The sequence below is a fragment of the Pecten maximus genome, chromosome 19 (assembly GCF_902652985.1).
Source record: "Pecten maximus chromosome 19, xPecMax1.1, whole genome shotgun sequence".
NCBI classification, from domain to species: domain Eukaryota; kingdom Metazoa; phylum Mollusca; class Bivalvia; order Pectinida; family Pectinidae; genus Pecten; species Pecten maximus.
Window position 1 is genome coordinate 12,770,065 of NC_047033.1, and position 25,027 is coordinate 12,795,091.

At 35.3% G+C, this 25,027-nt stretch overlaps 1 protein-coding gene across 1 annotated transcript; it reads right to left on the reverse strand.

Annotated features, from left to right (window-relative positions):
* Positions 1 to 1,107: 1,107 nt before the first annotated feature.
* Positions 1,108 to 23,961, reverse strand: LOC117317945 (acetylcholine receptor subunit delta-like). The gene is made up of 6 exons (XM_033872915.1): positions 23,869 to 23,961; positions 15,664 to 15,815; positions 14,264 to 14,308; positions 13,667 to 13,782; positions 8,567 to 9,100; positions 1,108 to 8,089 (listed from the first exon to the last, which is right to left on the reverse strand). Exons 1-6 carry the CDS (start codon positions 23,912 to 23,914, stop codon positions 7,897 to 7,899), a joined length of 1,086 nt encoding a protein of 361 aa, XP_033728806.1. The 5' UTR covers positions 23,915 to 23,961; the 3' UTR covers positions 1,108 to 7,896.
* Between the last annotated feature and the right edge of the window lie 1,066 nt (positions 23,962 to 25,027).

A 25,027-nucleotide genomic window follows, 5' to 3' on the forward strand; every position in this document is an offset into this window, starting at 1 on the left:
ACAGCAGTATGATGTCTCTGACATCACTGACGAGTAATAGAAGAACGAAACAGCTGTATGATGTCTCTGATATCACTGACGAGTAATAGAAAGACGAAACAGCTGTATGATGCAGTATGATTTAGTATTTGCTCTACTGTATCTAACTCTCAATTTATTTTGAAGGTGCTAATACCTTGTACGTCTTTTATACAATACTTTGAAGATGATCCATCGCCTCCAACGATTCAAATCTGATTAAATACAGATCACTGCTATGAAGCGTAGTGTATGCTTATAAGTATTTTAAACAGATTGACCTGCCATCTCAAAACAAAATATATAGAATTGCACACTCTGTGTAGAAATACATCTGATTATGAGCATTAGATGACAAACACAAATATAAGCATCCTTATTATGATGCAGTTTTATTGTTTTGGCTCTATATATAGCTATTTGTTTTAAAAGGTGCCAATATACCGGTATAATGTGTCTTTTGTACAAATTTTCTAACACTTCTTTTTCCCTTTAGCATTTTCGTGTTTTGTGTCTCTATGCAACTGTATTCTAGCAGACATATCATAGCTTTTGTTGCGAACTATAGGTCCATTAGACGACGGGAAAACGAGAGCATGGCTTAAGGGTCATGTAAATAGCTAATATTAGTGATATTATTAGTCAAGAAATCGCTACTAAGACTAATCGTGTAAGAAATTGATAATTTGGCTATTACATAAAGGTTCAATATTTCACCCTCTTAAGTTCTCCATAGATCTCCACGGTGAAAATCAAATAATTTGTTGATTTTAGCAGTTTAATTTATTTTTGAAAATAATCTTGTACTGGTAAAAGTTCAATAATGTAATTGAAAATCAAGAAGGAAATTGCAGGTTTATGACCTCGTATCGGTACTTAACTGCTTTTTGAGTCATATTTAAAAAAGCAAACATCTGATAAATAAATATATTTTTACTGAATATATGCATCCTACGTTACACTCACCGTGCGTATTATATCTTAATTAATACAAATTTATCTCGTGTTTAGAGGAATTTATTGTTTATGTTTATTTGAAATAATCCAGTTTCAACAGAAAACAAGGAAGTAATTTTGCTCTCAAATTCTCACCAGACGATCCATGTTCATTTTCCTCCGGGGAAGCATGTCCCTGGACCTACCTAGAAGAGTAGGTCGTTCTGCTTTGCCGAGTGGGGAATATTGCTCCCAAATTGTTTCTACTCTGGCTACGCCACTGCATTGCAACATATCAGTTCAGAAGACACAACAATAACACAAGTAGACCTTATATGTAATATCCATAGCTGCTATAGGTGCTTTATATAGTGACACTCCTAGAAGAATGGTTGTCGCAATTACGCAAATACTATTTGTCTATGCTTTTTATACACTGCGACAAGAATAATTCGCCGTGTTGGTAGTAATAGTATTTATATTTATGATTTATAATATTCACGTATATATTCAAATAACGCGATACTGTACTTTTTTTTGCCTAGTTGACGTATGATCAACTGGTAAAATACAGCATTTGATCACAAACCCCACACGGTCCTTTAAGGAGTTTCAACTTTGTAATTAATAACTAATTCCAATAGGCGTCCGACTTTGAATACTAGAATAAAGATGTTATAGCGCCGACTGTGTATATACTGCTTGGGACGAAATTCCTCCAAGTGAAAACCATGATATATAAATATATACATATCAATACAAAAAACCCAATCGTCAGAAAAGCGATTGCTTTAAAGACCCAAACTAATTAACAAATTACAGAGGAGGGGCAAGGATTTAAATATTTATTCAATTTTGATTTAAACTGCTATAAGAAAATCTCCAGCGTTTCGGAGTGGAAATATCGTAAAGGAGGTTATCGTTGGTATTGTATAAAACATATAACGTTTGAGTTGATATAATTTTTTAATACCAGCATTTTGATAATATCAGTGAAGGAGTGCCTTAAAATCATGGGTTGTAAACTAAGGAAAGGTATCATTGCAACTTTATTTTATCAAGATGATGATTTAGAAACTTTTGTATCATCACGGAAACATCTGGTCTTGCTGTTTGTCTGTGTACATCAACGCATTGATATATATATAAGGAAAAATTGCTCCAAATTATGGTTGTTTAATAGCCAATAATTGACAAATAACTGCTGAAACATTTCCAAGGATATTCTATCAGACAGAGAAGAAACATTTACTAAAAACAATTTTACCATAAATCATCACACTACCAAAGACCATGCCAGTTACTAAGACCAAAAGACGCCACTATCACAGAACTTGCCAGCAACAATTAACAGCAGTTACCACAGCATAGTAAAAAAAGACGTCACTATCAAAGACCAAGTCAGCAACAGTTACCTACAGCGTATACCGGAAAGACCCCGATTTAGAGGGATGACAAACGGCAACTGAGGTTAATAAAATATGTCATCTGAACAAGACAACCGGTATATAATTTCAGAGAAGGGAGTGTGCACCCGATTCTATTTCTGACAAGTTAGCCCTGATGATACGAAGTCGCCAGCAAATCTCTTAATATTGCAATGATCACAGTGTCATGAATGCAGGTCTACCCGATATGTCTAGTTTATCACATAAGTGTTGTTAACAAGACGTTAGGTCTCACTGACGAAAACACTGGACTCGGTGAGATGTCCTTACGAAAACGGAAAGAGAATATACAACACTTGGCGTATACAAGAAATATATTTCTCTTCAACATCCTGTCAACATATGACAACTGAGTAAATAGACACATTTTACATACATAGGATGTCTTAACTTAACATTCGTTTTTGTGCATGGATTAATCTGTGTTTTAAGTGTTTATAGAGTATTCATTTGAATTACGATAGAAAGAAAAGGCAATAATTCATTACAATTTAATTGAAAATTAAGCAATTGCACAACCGAGCATGTTTGAAAAACATAAGCATAAAACCAATTTTTTATTTTTTGTTTTTTGTTTTTGTTTTCCATATTACCTCAGAAAATAAAACTAAAAAGGGGGCAATATTGTAATATGAAGTATGAAGTATATGTTTTTAATGAAATGAAATCAATTGCCAATGTGTAAATATATTGAATAACCATAAATAGCAATAAACATTATTTATAACAAGAAAGCAATCCACAGCATCCGACGCATTGGAGTAACGCATTTGAAACTACACATTGATATATCACAATACAGCAGATGAATGTCGTGTTTGAATCTATTAAGTTACCTTGGATATGGCATTAGCATATCATATGACATGTCTTAAACAACTATCTCCCCTTATGATATTGTTTTAACTTGGCATCTAGATTTCCCCCATCTTACGATTAACTTTCATAACAGTTTAATAGCTCATAGCAACATAACATTTAGTTTTGTTGCGGCGTATACTATAAACTGATACAATGCTTATTTTTATCACAGCTAGCAAGCTTTTCAAATACAATATTAAAGTACAATATAGTATTAACGTAAAATGAGAAGTGTGGCAATGATTCCTGATGACATGAAAAACTATCCGAAGGTGAATGCAGGCATTTTGTTCATTCCTTATAAATTCCGAAGATAAAGCATACATAATTAGGGTAACATGAGAGGTAGAATATCTACAAATCTTCCAAAAAACAGAATCACCCTTAGTTAGTTTGAATTATTTCTTGGACGCTCTGACGTCACTTATTAGCTTTTCCAGTTTGCTTCCAAAAGTCAGTACCAAAATGGATCATCGAATGAAGTTTTCAATATTGTGCAGCCCAAATTATAATTTGATGATAATCTTTGTAATTCGGTAAGTATGTGTAACAAATATAGCATATGTACATCTTGTAATATCTAGATATATACATTCTGGCATGGAATAAGGAAAAGAAAACGGATACTTGTAGTCAATAGTGAGACTCTTGGAAGAAACAAATCCATATCTTACCACACATCTCCATAACCACAGTCCTCCGTAACTACCACACATCTCCGTAACTACAGTCCCCCGTAACTACCACATATCTCCATAACCACAGTCCTCCGTAACTACCACACATCTCCGTAACTACAATCCCCCGTAACTACCACATATCTCCGTAACTACAGTCCCCCGTAACTACCACATATCTCCATAACCACAGTCCTCCGTAACTACCACACATCTCCGTAACTACAATCCCCCGTAACTACCACATATCTCCGTAACTACAGTCCCCCGTAACTACCACATATCTCCATAACCACAGTCCTCCGTAACTACCACACATCTCCATAACCACAGTCCTCCTCCGTAACTACCACACATCGCCATAACCACAGTCCTCCGTAACTACCACATATCTCCATAACCACAGTCCTCCGTAACTACCACATATCTCCATAACCACAGTCATACGTAACTACCACACATCTCCATAACCACAGCCCTTCGTAACTACCACACATCTCCGTAACCACCGTTCTCCGTAACTACCACATATCTCTATAACCACAGTCCTCTGTAACTACCACATATCTCCATAACCAGGGTCCTCTGTAACTACCACACATCTCCGTAACCACAGTCCTCTGTAACTACCACACATCTCGATAACCACAGTCCTCCGTACCTACCACATATCTCCATAACCAGGGTCCTCTGTAACTACCACACATCTCCGTAACCACAGTCCTCCGTAACTATCACACATCGCCATAACCACAGTCCTCCGTAACTACCAAACATCTCTATAACCACAGTCCTCCGTAACTACCACATATCTCCATAACCACAGTCCTCCGTAACTACCACATATCTCCGTAACCACAGTCCTCCGTAACTACCACACATATCCGTAACAGCAGTCCTCTGTAACTAATACACATCTCCGTAACCACAGTCCTCCGTAACTACCACACATCTCCGTTAACCACAGTTCTCCGTAACTACCACATATCTCTATAACCACAGTCCTCTGTAACTACCACATATCTCCGTAACCACAGTCCTCTGTAACTACCAAACATCTCAATAACCACAGTCCTCCGTTACCACCACACATCTCCGTAACCACAGTCCTCCGTAACTACCACACATCTCCATAACCACAGTCCTTTGTAACTACCACATATCTCCATAACCACAGTCCTCCGTAACTACCACATAACTTCAAAACCACCGTTCTCCGTAACTACCACATATCTCTATAACCACAGTCCTCTGTAACTACCACATATCTCCGTAACCACAGTCCTCTGTAACTACCAAACATCTCAATAACCACAGTCCTCCGTTACCACCACACATCTCCGTAACCACAGTCCTCCGTAACTACCACACATCTCCATAACCACAGTCCTTCGTAACTACCACATATCTCCATAACCACCGTTCTCCGTAACTACCACATATCTCTATAACCACAGTCCTCTGTAACTACCACATATCTCCATAACCAGGGTCCTCTGTAACTACCACACATCTCCGTAACCACAGTCCTCTGTAACTACCACACATCTCGATAACCACAGTCCTCCGTACCTACCACATATCTCCATAACCAGGGTCCTCTGTAACTACCACACATCTCCGTAACCACAGTCCTCCGTAACTATCACACATCGCCATAACCACAGTCCTCCGTAACTACCAAACATCTCTATAACCACAGTCCTCCGTAACTACCACATATCTCCATAACCACAGTCCTCCGTAACTACCACATATCTCCGTAACCACAGTCCTCCGTAACTACCACACATATCCGTAACAGCAGTCCTCTGTAACTAATACACATCTCCGTAACCACAGTCCTCCGTAACTACCACACATCTCCGTTAACCACAGTTCTCCGTAACTACCACATATCTCTATAACCACAGTCCTCTGTAACTACCACATATCTCCGTAACCACAGTCCTCTGTAACTACCAAACATCTCAATAACCACAGTCCTCCGTTACCACCACACATCTCCGTAACCACAGTCCTCCGTAACTACCACACATCTCCATAACCACAGTCCTTTGTAACTACCACATATCTCCATAACCACAGTCCTCCGTAACTACCACATAACTTCAAAACCACCGTTCTCCGTAACTACCACATATCTCTATAACCACAGTCCTCTGTAACTACCACATATCTCCGTAACCACAGTCCTCTGTAACTACCAAACATCTCAATAACCACAGTCCTCCGTTACCACCACACATCTCCGTAACCACAGTCCTCCGTAACTACCACACATCTCCATAACCACAGTCCTTCGTAACTACCACATATCTCCATAACCACAGTCCTCCGTAACTACCACACATCTCCATAACCACAGTCCTCCTCCGTAACTACCACATATCTCCATAACCACAGTCCTCCGTAACTACCACATATCTCCATAACCAGTCATACGTAACTACCACACATCTCCATAACCACAGCCCTTCGTAAATACCACATATCTCCGTAACCACAGTCCTCCGTAACTACACATATCTCCATAACCACAGTCCTCCTCCGTCACTACCAAACATCTCTATAACCACAGTCCTCCGTAACTACCACACATCTCCATAAGCACAGTCCTCCGTAACTACCACATACCTCCGCAACCACAGTCCTCTGTAACTACCACACATCTCCATAACCAGGGTCCTCCGTAACTACCACACATCTCCATAACCACCGTTCTCCGTAACTACCACATACCCCCAAAACCACAATCCTCCGTAACTTCACATATCTCCGTAACCACAGTCCTCCGTAACTACCACACATCTCCATAACCACAGTCCTCCGTAACTACCAAACATCTCCATAACCACCGTTCTCCGTAACTACCACATATCTCTATAACCACAGTCCTCTGTAACTACCACATATCTCCATAACCAGGGTCCTCTGTAACTACCACACATCTCCGTAACCACAGTCCTCTGTAACTACCACACATCTCGATAACCACAGTCCTCCGTACCTACCACATATCTCCATAACCAGGGTCCTCTGTAACTACCACACATCTCCGTAACCACAGTCCTCCGTAACTATCACACATCGCCATAACCACAGTCCTCCGTAACTACCAAACATCTCTATAACCACAGTCCTCCGTAACTACCACATATTTCCGTAACCACAGTCCTCCGTAACTACCACACATATCCGTAACCACAGTCCTCCGTAACTACCACACATATCCGTAACAGCAGTCCTCTGTAACTACTACACATCTCCGTAACCGCAGTTCTCCGTAACTACCACATATCTCTATAACCACAGTCCTCTGTAACTACCAAACATCTCAATAACCACAGTCCTCCGTTACCACCACACATCTCCGTAACCACAGTCCTCCGTAACTACCACATATCTCCATAACCACAGTCCTCCGTAACTACCACATACCTCCACAACCACAGTCCTCAAAACTACCACAAATCTCCATAGCTACCACATACCTCCATAACGATAAGTAGTTAGTAGGAAGAACGGATTTAATTGTGAAAATCAAATGCATGTGGCTTTTTAACCAGCCAACATCACGTATGTATGATGTCACTTTCCATTACGTTATCTGTGATTTTACGATCAAAAAAAGTGTTAGAAGATCGTTGCATGTCTTTGAAGTTGGTATTAGTGATTACAATGAACGTCGAGCTCATGTGCTGTTGTATTAATGTATGGCGTAGCTAATACCAAGTGAAGTCATGAAGGTAAAGGTGACAATGAGAACTGTAAAAAGGAACATCCTCAGGAAGCTTTTGTCCAACAGCCTTCCAACTTCCATCCAAGTAAAGTCAGGTAATGTTTCACTACCCTTATTCTCCGGTACAGATTCTATTGTCGTGGACTTCGATTTCATATTGAGATTGTGTGGTGTCTCCTTCGACGTGTCAATACTTCTAATGTTGTTTTTGTTTCTAACACATAAACAACAGCAGAAACGGGAATATCCTTTTCTTTTCTGGAAGGTTATCATCATCAGTACATTGACAGTCTTCAGCAACCAATTTGGAACTTCCGTTTCCGGATCTGAATGATGGCACTCCAGAACCAGTATTGTCAGTAGGACAGATATCATTCCTAGAGCCAAGATGAATACAAGATACACGGCTGAAACAGAATTTAGAGATGATATTTAGTTAATATAATTACAACTCTTTTCACCTTAAATGGCGATGCATTCTTCTGTTAAAACATCAATTTACATCGAATTTAATATATTGCGATAATGTTTCTTATTTTGAACATAAAAAAGGTTGTGAGAGAATTTAATGTCGCCATAAATTCTCAGTGAAGCGAGATATATACCCAGCAAATAGTATTTGTGCCTGGAATTATGATCTCACTGTAAGTATATGTATATGATATGCCTACGGACATATTCACAAACATTTATTTGCTGTAGACTTTGGACAAGATAGGCGGTGTTGGGCAAAATTCAATACCAGCAAACTATCAACGTCTCAGAAGTGATGTATTAGAAATTAAACAGCTACGAAGTACAATCGCAGTTATAAACGACTTTGAACACATCTACTATTGCCTTCGTTAAACTTTTTTCTCAAATATATCGTTGATAATACTTACACAGCAGAGATGTGTTGACGGAAGTTGTTGGGATGTTGTCTGCCACCAGAGTCAGGTACACTGCGTACGACAACAGTACAGTCAACGAGTAGCCTATCCTTTCTCCCGACTCGGCAGGAAGTTTGAACGCCATACAACTCAGAAATGCCAGAAAGTATAGTAGGTGTCAATGTATTGAGTATATGGTACATTGGTCGACGTTTTAATGTCAAGTGGAAAGTCACAGACGAAAATGAGTTGCCTCCCCTCCCTCTATTTGTAGTGCTTGTGCTATATGATATATATCTCCATTCACCATTTTCCTTGAAATATGTGGATTCTACAGGTGGTAAATCTAAGTTTAGAGTTATTTCAGATGAAGTATACCCCCATGTACTTATACTGATGTCACACACCTGGGTATCAAACGGGTAGAAGGTGACGTCAGTCTCGCACTGTGTGGTGTATATTCCAGACGGTGTCCAAGAGAGTGTTCCATCATTTGCCACCCGTATTGGAATGGAGTCGTCACTCATAACCGATATATCATTTACCCTTAAATTTAGAAGCAAACAAATGTTATAATATATATAGTGTACAAAGATGAACAAAGTCAGAACATTTTATGACTCGTGCTCTGAACGGGCCTCGACCATACGTACCTCTTCGACTAGCCAGAAATACCCGCACCTTATACCACTGAGCCTCATCCACGTTCTTAAAAAGAACGTTTCAATGGCGCAGTGAGGGTCGGCCCGAAACCTTGGCATAATCATAGTGACAAATCTTATATTAGATACATATATAGAGAGGGTATTAAATGGTTGCCCTTTAATATGACATATATTTCACTCGTATGACAGAATATTTCGAATTTTTTCACTCGTGCTTCGCACTCGTAAAGTTATTGATATTCTGTATACTCGTGAAATATATGTTATATCAAACGGGAAACCATTCAATTTTCTTTTAATTGCATTGTATATACACAATGTAATTAAAAACAAAAGTAAAAACATCGGGAGATTAATAGTGTCAAAAAGTGTGGAAATCAGTAACATAATTCATGACGTCATCTCTTTGTGGCGTTACTCCACGTCAACTTGACGGCGCCATTTTGAAAGGACTGATGAACGTAATTTAAAAATCGCGTTTTCTACTGTTATCGGAGAATCTGTGCATGAATTGCTAACGTTAAGTGAGTATTTTGTAAAACAAAAGCTAGTCTATTTCAGAAATACAGCAAAATAACCAATATATCTATCTTCGCGTCGATTGGAAAAACGGCAAGTTTCAATTCAGTGAATTCAAAGGTTTTCTCTAATTGGTAAAAAAAAAAAAAACGTATACATATTTTCACTGCAAATTCTTATATATTCACTGCTCAATACTGCAGTGAAAATTTAAGTTTTATTAGTTTGATAAATTTCTATATATCACTGGCAAAAATGCAATAAATACATATATTATCATTAACCATAAGGAGATTTCCGATGACCCATTGTTTAAAGTTAGTCAGAACACTCCAACTCAAAATTTAAGACTCATATGACTTTTTAGTATGGTACTCGCTGAATTGATATGTCGCCAGCCGCTTCTGAATTATCTTCTGAAATATTTTAAATATAACTTTCTTTTGTATAAATACATCAAAGGATTATACAATAGGCACACAAGATATAAGCACCTTTCAAAACTTTAAGGTAAACAAAGTAGAGCCAAAACGGATTTAACTGCATCATACAGATGTTTCGTGCTTTAAGGACTCGTTAGTGATGCACCTGGGGTATAAAAGAGCAAGATGTTTCGTGCTTTAAGGACTCGTTAGTGATGCACCTGGGGTATAAAAGAGCAGAAACCAACCCAGAGCTGACCTCACTCCACGGTTTATAGACACGACACTTAACCACACAGCCACAAAAGCTAGCTATTGGATTATGAAGGTGAAATGCCCATATCTATGAACCACCAAAGCTACATATAACTGGAAAACAGGAAAGCGTGTAAGATACTAAAACGTCACCAGGGTCCACACCCTGAAGCGTTCGGCAGTTATAAAAATATTCTCAAAATAAAAAAGAAAAAAAGGGTAGCACATTAAAGTTAGCATCTAGTCAGCGTTATCACAAGGAGACAAACACGAACATACCACAGCTTCACAGTATACATACATACACAACACACATCTCGCACACAGATGAATCCGTCCTTCATTGATTTTAGATCTTGAACACACATCTAAAAGCCAAATGTTCGGCAGTCTTAAGGGATGTATTAGGAAGAAGTCAATGGTTTAAGAATAAAAGAAAAGATAAGATCCAAAATTTTGTCGCCTCTTACGATCATGCAATGGGGGCAGAAGGTACAATCATGACGCCTTACATGCAGCGCAGTAATATAATGTAGTTAGACCTAATTAAGCAATATCAAATCTTACACGTCTTGAAAATACATTAAAACAAAAGATCTACATGTACGACATTTCTTCACGGAAAAAAGGTCTGATTTAATTGATTTATATAATGTGTAATGAAACGCGTATGAAGCTTTCGTTTACATTAAATATTATACGAGAAATCGGGGTTTTGTCTGATGCAAATGGGTAGGTTATTATCATCACTACGATATTAATGAGTCAATCGTCAATATTCCCTTCATAACGATTATAATTCAATCTTGTTTGTAACAAGCATTTTAATTGGCTTAGAAATTTATGTTATCAGTCCATAGCGTAAAAATGACGTCGCCGTTTAAAACGTCGCTTTTGATTTGCGGAATGAGCAACATATTGATTTGTAAGAGAAAAAAGTTCATCAATAAAATAAATTTTGCAGGGTATAGAACTTAATTAAATAGAATTAAATCAAAAGGATTCAGTTGAATATATCTTAAAATTAAAACAAAACGAAGGTAGCTTTTTTTCATTCCTTTTTTTAAAAGAGGCATTTCCCTGAAAACTGTTTATTTCTTTTTCAAACGAATATCGTATATCCTGCGACTTAGTTATTTTATATATGTTATAAGTAAATGAATAAATAAATAGAAAATATTATGGATTTTAGGCTTGAGCATATCATAGTTATACCAATATAACTGATCTGATAACGGGGTAAATGTGATGCTGATTGATAACGCTGTATTTAAAAACTAGGTCAAGAGAGAATTCCAATATATAGCTAATCCCATGTGAGATCTAGATTATTGATGTACGAGTTATTTACCGTGATAGCGACGCGTAACAGGATCGGCCCCAATACAATGTATTTCCCAACAGATAACTGGTTTACTAAGTAAACATACTTTCACGGTACACTTCAGAAGTTATTGAAATTTGATAACTTGCTATAAAAATCAGAAACCATTTTTTCAATCAATAACATTTAATTAAAAATATGTTTGAGAAAGATTATACTATATATATATATATATATATATATATGCGTAATAAGACAGATTGGTAATGAAACGTCGCAATAATTTTGTGCACCATTATCCAAGATTATCGGCTAGCAGCATTTATAACATCCGTTTATAATTACAAATGTATGCTAGAGTAGTTTACAGAAATCTGTCATTGATTTCTTCGTTCTTTTCTGCAGAAAAAAAAGAATTCATTTGCTATAGTTTCATGTCAAACGAATGAAGTTTGTTAATAAAACAATTTTTATATTAAAGCGTTATTCATACCACTGATTAACGATTGTGTGTGCACTGTTAAACAATAATATAAAATAACAGGTCTCATGAGCCTTACCTTAATTGCAAAACCGTCTAGTTTTTACCGCACAATTGTCAGGATTTTTATCTGCCATCAGGACAGAACAAACTCACCTGAACACTCGCCTCGTTTACCTTACTAATGGAAATTCGAGAATTGAGGATAGAGAAAGCCTACAGCATTACAAACTATAACACAGTTGAACGGGGAACGCACACCCTTATCAAAGTTTGACGTGTAGGAAACAACCAACCAATTGAGAAAATAGACTTTTGAAACAGCCCCTGTGTATAGAAAGTTGATCCATGGATAAAATGTCTGGCAGCCACTGATTGGCCAGTATATTATGAAGTTACAAAATAGACATGTAGCCTGATAGGTAACTATCCATAAGAAATGTTGATATAAATTTCGTAAGTCCGATTGATTTTTTTTTTCTTCAGAAGTTCAGATCATGACAATTAACAGGTAAACATTGAAGATGTTTGAGAATTTTACTGCGAAATTCACCCATTTTCAAAATGGCTACACTGGAAAAAGTTTGAGCTGAAGGACCCAATTTTTTATTAGGTGTTACATGAAACCCTAAACTTTTGTTACAAACCATAATTGCCATGTTGAAGTCAAGAATTTTAATGATATACTTCAAAACGTTAACACTAAAGTCTATAGAAAAATAATTGGTTGGTTAGTCTCTGTAAACTGCGGAGGGAGATATTCTGCAGGATACAATTTGTAGTTTAACATTTCAACCCGTGTTTTAATACTGAGTAAATCCATTAGTATTCTGGTGTAGTTTTGAAACCACTTCTAAACATTTAGTATTATATTTCATAAAACTGTTTATTAGTAACGGGCTTTCTTAGTTAATTCTTATTTCACAGATACGTTATTTTTACTCAATATTTGACAGGGGGAGTTATCATCACGAACACGTTAATGAATAGTTGTAGATATGTGTCATGAATATCTATATATATAAGACGAAGACAAAGTGTGTTATTCATAATAATTAAAACTTGACGGGATATATTATCAATATTTAAAATTATTTGATGGAATGCTTTATTAATATAAAGCAAGATTTGATGGAATGTCTAATTGATATATTTAACAAGATTTGATGGAATGCGTTGTCAATATTTAACGAGATTTGATGGTATGTGTAATTGATATATTTAACAAGATTTGATGGAATGTGTTGTCCATATTTAACAAGATTTGAGGGAATGCGTTGTCAATATTAAACAAGATTTGATGTAATGTGAAATTGATATTTAACAAGATTTGTTCGAATGTGTTGTAAATATTTAACAAGATTTATAATATTTAACAACATTTGATGGAATATTTTATATATTTTATATAACATTTGATGGAATGTGTTATCAGTAAATACTCACGAGTTTTCTAGTATGAGAGGAGGTCGCCATATCGTGTCTTCATCCGAGTAAATGGCGTTGATATCCGAGTTGTATGGCGTTTTGTTACTCCAGTCCAGCCTTCTGTCGCTCCACGCCTAGAAACATGTCAATAACTGCAAATGTTTACAATGTAACGTTTTATATCATCTGTTTTCATGATTTAAAGTTCAATAATTGTTTTAAAGCGCACGATAATTTGTAATAACATGAGAGATTCTTGCGTGATAATGGGTCCATTGTCTTGAGAATATTATAATTTTGACAATATACATTTCTATAGTCGTGTTTTAATTAAAAATATGTCGCAAGTCATGTGGTAACTAATTGGTGAAAACCCATTTGATATAAATTTTATACTGTCAAAAATGTATGAAAATGAAAATTTAGGTGATCTATAAATTAAGCAAATTTCGGCTTCAATGTATACAGAGAAGGATAAATGTATCAAATAATATTCCCTTATTAGTTTAAAAGATTTCCTGATTTTCCATACGTTGGTATTTTTGTCTGAATCAGTTTAATCCCATAATATTAAGCTGTCTTTTGTCTTTCATTCAAAATGAAATAATCACTTACCAGCCTGAAGTATCCAGTCGTGGTCAATGCCTGGTTACGGACATCCTTGGCAAAGAAAAGTGAATTTGTGATTGAACCAAACACCTGGTAACTTTACAGTGTTATTGGCATTGCAAATTACGCTGCTACAATTATGACGGAAGGACCACATACCTCCCCCCCCCCCTCCCCCGCGAAATATTTTTTTCTCACACAAATTATCACAACTTATCACTATTTTTAGGTATGTACTTATTAAAAGCCTCTATCTAACACTTACATTTTGACACAATTACAAAAAATGTGTTAAATGATGGAATTTACCCTAATGTTGATATCATTTGAGAATCAATATCGTAGTTCTTCATACTTGCAATTAAAGCCCGAAAACTACACACAGATTACGGGAAATCTCCAATCTCTGTATTTAAATAAGCTTCGGAAAATATGCCAGACACGCATGCGCAAACTGGTTTGTTATGAAGAATGACGGCCTGGTAACCAGGCGTACACTATGGTTGCTACCGCGAAGGCAAAGGAAATTTAAAGGATACGGTGAATCAGAACATCATCTACGACTAACAGAGTATAATCATGAGTGTGTTAGACAAATAATTAAGACAGGTTAAATGTGAAAAGCTACCAAGAATTGTTAGTGGAACGTCTCGGCATAGGATACTCCGGATATGCAACTCGGCGCGTGAAGGGTTGATTCACGTTCTATTCTTAGATGTTTATTACATACAAAATGTACTTTACTTATGAATTATTGACGTAACTGATCGAACAGATTTGAAGATAATTAAATGACGATAATTCCATAAGGTTTACTGAAGTTTAGCTTGATTAAGTTAAATAAACAAATTAGTAAACAATAAACAAAAAGTAAACAAAATACAAAGAGAGGCTTTACATAAAACTCAATTGAAAGACGATTTTCAATATGCTTACATAAAAAAACTTTTCGAGGAACTTTCTAATAAACCGCTCAAATATTGTTGAGCTAAATAGAAATTCTTTGACATATACAAGGTAACATGGATTTATCGTTTGATGGTGATTGGGTTAAGCCGATATCTTAAGGTCATAGTGACTATTTTACATACCGGTAGTATACCAATGGAACCACTCATCGGTGTTTTTTCTTTAATTAAGAATCATATCTTGTATTCAAAATACAACTTTTCGTATTCAATACGACATTTTCCTTTTCATGTGTATTCCATTCTAGTAAACGATAAAGGATCAAAAGGAGAAGGGCAGACATGCCTATTCTAATGCTCATTTATTGTTTGAAAATGGATTGTCATGAAATACCTACATAATTCAAACCTATATTAACCTTAAATTTACCTATACAATCTTTATAAATCAACGTCGGTGTAATGAAGACTTTCTCGGTCAGATTTCAGCGTACTTACCAGTGAGTTAAAGGTGATGATGTTGAGAGTGATATTAACTTCCACTGTTCCCGTCGGCCTGGCTTGTATCTGGTAAGAATTTATCGTGAAGATCAGATTTCGAAGTGCGTTTTCCGCTGCGTAAGTGTACGTTGAATCAACATTTTGTAATCCTGAAATATTAATTAATCAATATTTAATTCAAATAAATTTAATTTGAATATTAATTAATTAATGAACAAGACTCAAGAGAGCATCAAGGTTAAATATGAAATTAATATTATACAATTCTGCACTTCAAGCAAGGTTCGTTTTAATGACCTTGTGGAGTACTTCAAAACTTCAAATACAAATAACATACATTTGAGTAAGGTAAATACAAGTAACATGTGTAATATGTGACAATAAATGTTATTTGACCATCGAGTTGCAGGGAAATTAGCACCAGTTATATAAAAATATAGAAAATATCCAGCAGTGTCTTCAGTAATGCCTAATTTATTTCAAGAAAGGGGCTAATATCTATATATATTCAAAATATTAGCCTCACGAGTGAAATATATTTGGTGTTGCTGAAGATACTGTTAGATATTCTGTTTATTACATTTTATAGCAAAATATATACCGGAACTAAGCAGTATCTTTACTGGTCAAATCAGAAAAAGTGATATCTTTCACCAGTGAATATATATATTCAGTAAAAATATTTACAGAAATGAAAGCAATAGCAAAAAATATTGTCCATTTTATAAATTTTGCAGAAAAGATTTCTCGAATAACCTTTGCTGTCCTGTGAAATCACATATTTTCTTGGTCTTCTCAAAAATACTGTTTCTTGGGTATGTGTGTATAGAGTACCCAAGGAAATCAACACCCCCTCTTTTTCTAAATGAATGTTCACACTGAGGACATTTAACTAGTGTTACGATGCGTATTATATTACTGTAAACCTAGTTCTAGAAGCTTGAATGGAGATCGGAAACTTCCTTTGTTGTATGACGCATTGACTTATGGCCTAACGTAACATATAGTCAATAGGTACTATAATTTATATCTATAATATACCAATACTGTCCAGACACGTATCAGATAGCAATCTTGACCAACTTTAAAATTAAAAAAAAAAAATCAATTATCCCTATCAAAACTTGTGAAAACTCGTCAAAATAACTCTCCGTTCTGAATGTTTAAATAGTTACTGTAAATGATTTTCAATCACCAGCTATTTGTTGAATCGATGATTTTTAATTAGATTAGGGAGGATATATATTTACACATTAGGAGGTATTGTTATTAAACAACTACATTGTACCTGACATTGGTGGACGTTTTGGACGATTTTGCTATAGTCTCGTCAATAGATGTGCGTAGTAACGGACAGTATCGCTTACATTGTTTACGTATCATTGGTTTTGTTGACATAGGCACATAAGGGAATCATTAGTGAACTCATCATAAATCACGTGTGTAAATACGGATGGAGTTGTCTTATCTGCTTTCATCTGCGTAGGTTTAATGGTCAGATGTACTTTTTATTGTTTTGTATTGTTTAATGTCCTATCAATAATTATGATCGTTTAAGGCAGCCTTACCTGGTTGTGTGAGTGAGCGTGCGTTTGATTTAGGAGACTGCGGTATTCCATTTGAATCTGCATGAAGTTCTTGGCTCACGACTTTCACCATCTTCGCTAGCCAAGTCTTCTGATTGTGTAACACTCCAAGAATGAGTGGAGTGTAAACCAATCAGAAGCCTTGACTACCGAAGATGCAATAAAGGAAATATAATTATTTTCACTATAGTAAGTACATTTGTATATTAATATTGTAATGAGTGTTCGAGAAACATAACTCTTATTCCAGACCACCGATGAAAATTAAGAAGAGATATCAAAGTATAAAATTGACAAATTAGAAAGTCTCATACAAAAATACACCGATCAGAATGGTCTACAGATTTTCGTTGAGCATTCATGATAATTATAACCCCTTACACACCTGAGAATGTACTCAAATATGTATATCATATGGCATGAAATATGATTAGCAGTACTTAAAACACAGCCCATGGAATAGAATATAAATAATGTGTACCCCCATCCGACCACATCCCCGCAGACATCAGAACAACGTATATGTAGTTTGTTTTAAACTTTAAAGAAAATGGCGATGATTGTACTCCATTCGTCTTTCGTTATCTGACGCCTTCAAGTTATGACTCCATGATTGCAAAATGAGAATCTATAATAAGAAACAATCAAAACTATAGCATATTAAACGCGTCTTCATATTAGATGTCATGAATTGATTCATAGAAGTAATAGTTTTGCGAGCCATGGTAGGTAAAAGCTACTCCGAGACTAGTTGATGAAATCGTACATAAAAACAAAAACAAATTTTAAGGTTTTTTAATCGCATACTTCAGAAAAGACACAATTTGATAGAGACAGACATTTTGTGGGGTCATAACTTCAATCTTCAATTGATAAAATCTTTTGTTTTTTTTTCTACTCTGTTTAAGATACTGTGATAAAATTAATTTAAGATGTTATCATCAGGCAATTATTAAGTTTTGCATATGTATAATTCTATTACGGAGAGGACATTGCTAAGTTGTTATAATTCATTTGTGTATTGTTTACAATAAAACTGATTCAAATTCAAATTCAACATCATTTTTCATATTATACTATCACAATCGATTTCTGACTGGCCATGGCGTAGCCAATGAAAAACGCTAGTGGTAAATGCAAAAATATTAGATAAGCGAATTGGATAACAGGCTGAATATGTAGCGTGTGACATAGCAGTGACGTAACAAGAAGTTATTGTGATTTTTTTATAAGTGAAAATGATAACACTTGTGATTTTTTCACATTATGAGAATATGCCTGAAATATAGAAAGATCTGTGAAGTAATAACAAAATATGTACACATGTACAGCGAATAGTGCCAATCCTAAGTATCAAATATAAAACGATACCATAGTCATGTTTATCCGTTCAGTATTACAGTTCTAAAGAATCTGTTTTAATTGTTTTAACTGGGATTATAAAACCGTTCTTTCTGAAGAAGCCACCCATCCAAATCCCTAATAAACCCCTAATAACCGATACAGTAATACTGATACTCATTACAGCTGTCATGACAAGCCCTGGTTTGATGATACGGTTGAATTGTTGCGTAAAAAAATATTCAGATGCGTTGTATACCTTTAATGGAAATAAATGCCATGAACTCCATGCAGTTCTTATAAGAAAGGGAGGAGTATAAAATTATTGAATCTAAGTCTAAATTAGGTAATTCTAAAAATCTTTCTGCCATACACTCATATCCCGAGTCAGACCCTCACGATTACAAAGGTTTGACTGATTTTCACGTATGATTTTAAATTTGTTTTTCAGTTTTTTACAAATTGAAAGGAAAACAAAAGAAATGTGCACAAACTTACTCCGAAACGGGCCGTGGAGACGCCTTTTTTTGTGTTACTGAGTACATGCATGTGACGTATGGTTCCTACCTCCTGAAATTGGAGTGGCCTAAATCTATTTTTAATCTACGTAAATATTCTCTATATTTAACGTTACGAAATGACACAATTAGGATGCATGACGTCATGCTAGCAGGTTGATAATACGTGCTCTCTAGTGAAACTTATTTTTGGCACTTGACGAACCTTAATAACGAGATCCGGATATTAAAGGCTTGTTATGGCTGTTGAAAAAATCGCCTGAATTCATTTGCAAGTTTTATTCAGATACTTCAAATAGATGTTTTACAATTGAGCAACATCGCCGTTTTGTCTATTCAAATAAGGTTATTGGAAAAATCCTGAGGATTTCATGAATTATTTATCTATCGATGAGTATTACGCAGACCGCAGGCCACTCTATATAAACAAGTAGCGATAAACACTGATCGAATATGTTAGATATGTTTCGTATATTTACACTTTGCTCAGACAACCTTAGCACACTTTCTACGACGATATAGATTCTGCGTTTTGGGAAATCTTTTTTAATTTATCAAATTTTGGTTTCTCCTACTATTGACAAATCCTTTCCTACAATATAAAAACTGCATAATTCATGTATTTCCTGACAAAACTTTGAATATTTCTAGCAATGAATTTTAGTAATTTGTTATAAAGCTATCAATGCTGGATACATTAGTTTAATCTTTTACCGCCTCTGAGTGAGAAGCTACCGTGTATATACTCACTACATTAGGTTTTTTACGGAGATATGTGTGTGAAATCATCCGTCACTGATGTAAGTAGTATATATGAAATTCTATTTTAGAAGTGTCACGATATCGAAGATCAGTAAAATCGTCACGTTATGGGGTTTTAGAGTTCATCTTCGGGGGTTGATAAAGACATTTCGAGGCAGGTACAAATGACATGATATGTCAAATAACAAACAAACAAATAAATAAATAAATAAATTAGAAAAGTAAATAACTTAGCTAAGTGTATAGAAACGATTTCTATCGAATGAAGTCAACAAAAAGAATAAGTTAAAATACTGACCATTCGTAATTGATTATGAGAGTTAGTATTGTAAAGAAGTTAGCAATTATCGAAATACCCTACACTCTATACCCTGATCCGTAACAAGTAAGATGAACATTACAACACCTCTTGGCACAGCAGCGCAATATTTTCAAAACTTTTCTTTGAAACTAAACTATCAAGTGACCATCATGTTAAAACATCATCATATTTACTTTCCTTTAACGTTTGATCTTTCGGACCATTATAATTCAAAATCTTGTTGATAATTCTAATGCCGATGTGGTAGGAGTTATACTGTTAATCTGTCAATACAGAGAGTCATGCAGTTCTAACAATTCGGTATTTTATGTCAGTCCAGCTATGAACATACAAAGGTTAAGCTAATAGAAAATTGGTACCATTCTACAGGCATTCTACACTCATCTCCTTTAACTAATATAACTACATTGTATAACTGGCAAAGTTTACAAGACAACTCCGTCAACAATAACCAAATAATCATGCGTTTGTGTTTCAGTTTTTGAAGTCTTAAATGCAAAATGTAATTGGCTTGTAACTTAAACAAATCTTTAAACTTTCCCTTTCTCGATAGCAGCATCCTTCTCCCCAGGCCACATTCGGTATTTGCATGTCGTAGATGATTTGATATTCAAGGACTTGTTCCCAATATCACGATTTCAGTTATATAACTATTTCAGCATAAATTAAGAAATTGATTCCGTAGTCACCGACCTAGGTATGATTTTGTGAATGATTAATTATTCAATATTATCATACTGATTAGATTTTTTTTTCTTCAATTAAGATTTATATATTACTACGTTTTATTCTATGGTTTTACACATTTGACCTTTGTATTAATAGTAACACACCAGCTATGATACAGGGAAACAAGAGCTAAGCAGTTATACAATTAAACCTGTCTGATTGGAACTAAAAATCACTAATTATCCCGCCGTCTCTTTTGTGTTTGATGGAACTAGTCGGCTCTCAGTATCGCTATACCAATTACCAATGTTTTCCTTCTGTCTGGTGGACCGGCCTCTATGATGAATTGGCACCATTAACAAGTTAACATTGTTCTATTGTTGCCCAGTCGTCAGGTATACATCAATACCCCATCATAACAATTGTCAATCTGTTCAGACTTAACGATCAATTATTTAACGCACGTTTCTGATAATGCATTAAGTCGGCTTAATCCAATACGATGTGATGACTTTCTGTAGGAAATATATTTTGACCAATATCATTCGATTAATTGTAAACATAACAATCATATTTTAGGACGACGTATGGTCGTGACTTAACGTATGCATCATCAACTAATGAGAAATACTTTCCAGTCAATGGCATTTTAAACCATTTATTCTTGATGAAAACTGTCCTAATATATGACAATGGCAAATAATTACTTGAAAAGCCTCTAAAAAAAGCCCCCCCCCCCCCCAAAAAAAAACCCCCAACAAAACAAAACAAAATAAACAAACAAATCCAATAATAAATAAATAAATTGTTCTCTGAATTGTGTACATTTTAAACAAACCAGTTGCAAACAGTTCATTTAAGTTCTATAAAATGTAGCTGAAGATGTAAAAACAAAAAGGTGAACTTTATCGATTAATCGTGTTGACTTTCTAGCTTAACGGGAAGTGAGTGACGTCTAAATACCAGACTAATGTTAAAACAAATTAGAATGTGTTTATACATTCCGAAATTCTTTACATATTTGAAACATAATTTCGTGCTTCCAACGTGGAACTTGAATGAAATGGGTAGAAAAAAGGAAATTCCCAACCCTAAAACGAAACAAAATTCTGATCACTCTGGTTGATAATCTTGAATCAAGTTCCGAGTTTTATTCATAACTTAAGGCAATTGGTCCATCAGTGTACAAGAGCGAAAATACAATAGATATACAAAGCCAAACAATGTATAGAGAAGGAATGTCTTACTTAGTTTAATTAACATACAATATAAGATTGTATCAAATCAAAACATATCCAAGTGCATGCATTTACCGAAAGCACATAGTTCATTCATACTTTGCGAATTTAGAAGCTGAATGGCCTTATACAATGAAGCGTTTATCCAAACAAAATTTGATATAATTATTTAACTCCAAGATCATAAAATTTCGCACAGCGGAACCTCGATTCAGAGCGAGCGACCTCCGGTTGAGTTAACTTGTTAATGTAAGCAAATGTTTAGTTTCAGTCTTCTTGTCAATGAATATAAAATATCACACTTGAAATAACATATAACATCTATACTGACAGTATTCACAGAGAGTGAACAGTATGGATACTATTATACAATTAGGTATTAAATCTCGGAAGATGTCACTTCCCTGTTTCGTTGCTTTGAGGGAGTGACATAACCAGGATTTGATAAAGATTTAAATTGGTGTCGTCTATTCAGCAGAAGACGCCCTTTATCCTTAACCACCTGGTTTTATTTTTATGTGGGTTCTCATCACAAAAGTCTTCCTGTGAGTCTGTATTTTATATTTTTCTTTCCAAATTTGTGTCAGGGTTTCCTCTAATGATAATAATGCGAGTTAGTTACGGGCACGAAGGTTGCACGCTGACCAAAACATTTTTCATTAGTCTGATGTAGCTAATGAATATCTGACAGCAATATTGACTTCTTATCTCGGTGATTGATGTTGAACCTAATCTCTTTTACATAGATTTTGACATTTTTTAAAAAACAACCTTTCGAGTTTTTGAGATATATGATGTCCGTAGTATCACTGACGAGTCCTAATAGGACGAAACAGCTGTATGATATCAGTAACATCACTGACAAGTCCAAAAAGGACAAACCAGTTGTATAATGTCCCTAGCATCACCGACGAGTCAAAGGAGGGCGAAATATGATGCCCCTAACATAACCGAAAGTTCTGAAAGAACAAAACAGCTGTACGATAATTCTAACATCACTTGCCCTATAACTGATGAGTCTTGGAATAACATCACTGACGAGTCCTAGAAGGACAAAATAGGTGGGTGGTGCCGTTTAATTCATGTTGTCTATACTGTATCTTATTCTCAATTTGTTTTGAAAGGTACTAACATCTCGTGCCTTTTGTACAATTCTCTGAGATCCAAAATTGTCTTAAGTCTCCTAATATTCGCTATACCGTGTCAACAAATCGCTCACGCAAAGAATGTGCAGTGACGAACATTTCTTATTTATTGAACACTGACGATATGTTGGTTATCATTGAGACTAAGTCAAGAAATGACTTTTAATTAAACTTATAATCATTATCATTCAGTATAAACTAATCTCTTACGCAAATATTGAGCAATGGCGTCTTATAACCATTTTAGACACGTAAAACAGAGGGAAAATAAACTCATATCGTGCCATCAACACAACCTTAATAAAGGCGGATTATAAGAAACAGTGCATTCATTTCTATTCAAATGGTAATTTAAAAACAATTTGTGATCCATTTGAAAGTAAAACCGAAATAAACATATTTTTTCAGGTAAAATACATATGCTGATCCCGTTCTGTACAAAGCAATGATTTCCGATCGTTTGAAATTAAAAAACTGGCTTAAAATGTTTTTCAGATTCGAATTCGGAATACAAGCATTTTCTACGCCCGCTGTATCCTGATTTCTTAAATAAATTTGTCAGCTACAACTTTAATACTATCGAGACTCAGAATAATTGATATTTCTGTATAAAACACTTACCTGTTGAGACGAAAGTGAGGAAAACTAAAATCCGAAATGTCCCCATTTGTCTCGTGACCGTATGATATTCTCCACAGTGTAGTACTAACGTGTTAGGGGTGTTGATATCAGAATATATACACTGCCTTCACAGAAGCGCTCTACACTGTTGTACAGAGTATCACCGGGATAATCGAATTCGATTTGGTTTGATGGATACTGCCTATAGACTATTCGATCAATATAATACACATCACAGAGTATTATACTCCTATACGTATATGAGGTCTTATTCCACCTGATTACATTGGTGGATGTTACAGGACAGCCTGTCAAAAGTTTCCTGTCGTGTAAACCTCTAATGTTATTGGAGTAAGAGCATTAATGACAGTAACGCTGTGAGCGATGATTTTCTATACTTTTGGTACAGTGTGTAGCAGTAGAGACTGCTAGAATTACACATGGACAACAAATACAGATGGGAAATTAACTGTTTGTCAAAATGTAGGTTTGTACATGTAGGTGTGTACGTTAATGTACCAATTTTTTTTCTAATGAACCTGGCTGTTGATAACATTAAAATTAACAAAACCAAAGTAATATTTTTCAATAACAAAGCGTTTGGGTGCCTGTTATCATCTTCCCTAACTAAAGCACACTCTGTTTATTTAATGGCCGACATCGTGATCTCATTTTGGGAATATTCTATTTCCTTGTACGATATGAAGTCAGAAATGTTCGATGCTTGTTCATCCACCTAGTGGCTCAATTGTCAACAACTTTGCCCATTTTGAGTATGTGATTAATACAGATTTGACCCAGATTTGTATGGCGGGTGTCCTCGATTTGACCCACATTTTTTTTTTTGTAATTTTTTATTTTTAAAGCATTTTCATCAACAACATATGATGTACATAATAAAATAATTCATTCAAATTCCCTTCCGTTCATCATCATCATCATCATCATCATCATCATCATCATCATCATCATCATCATCATCATCAGCAGCAGCAGCAGCATCATCAGCATCATCCTCATCATCTTTATCATCATCATTATCCAGCAAACAAATCATCATCATCATCGTCATCATCTTTCATCCGGACACATCATCATCATCATCCAAAAAACACATCATCATCATTATCATCATCATTACCCAAACACTTCATCATAA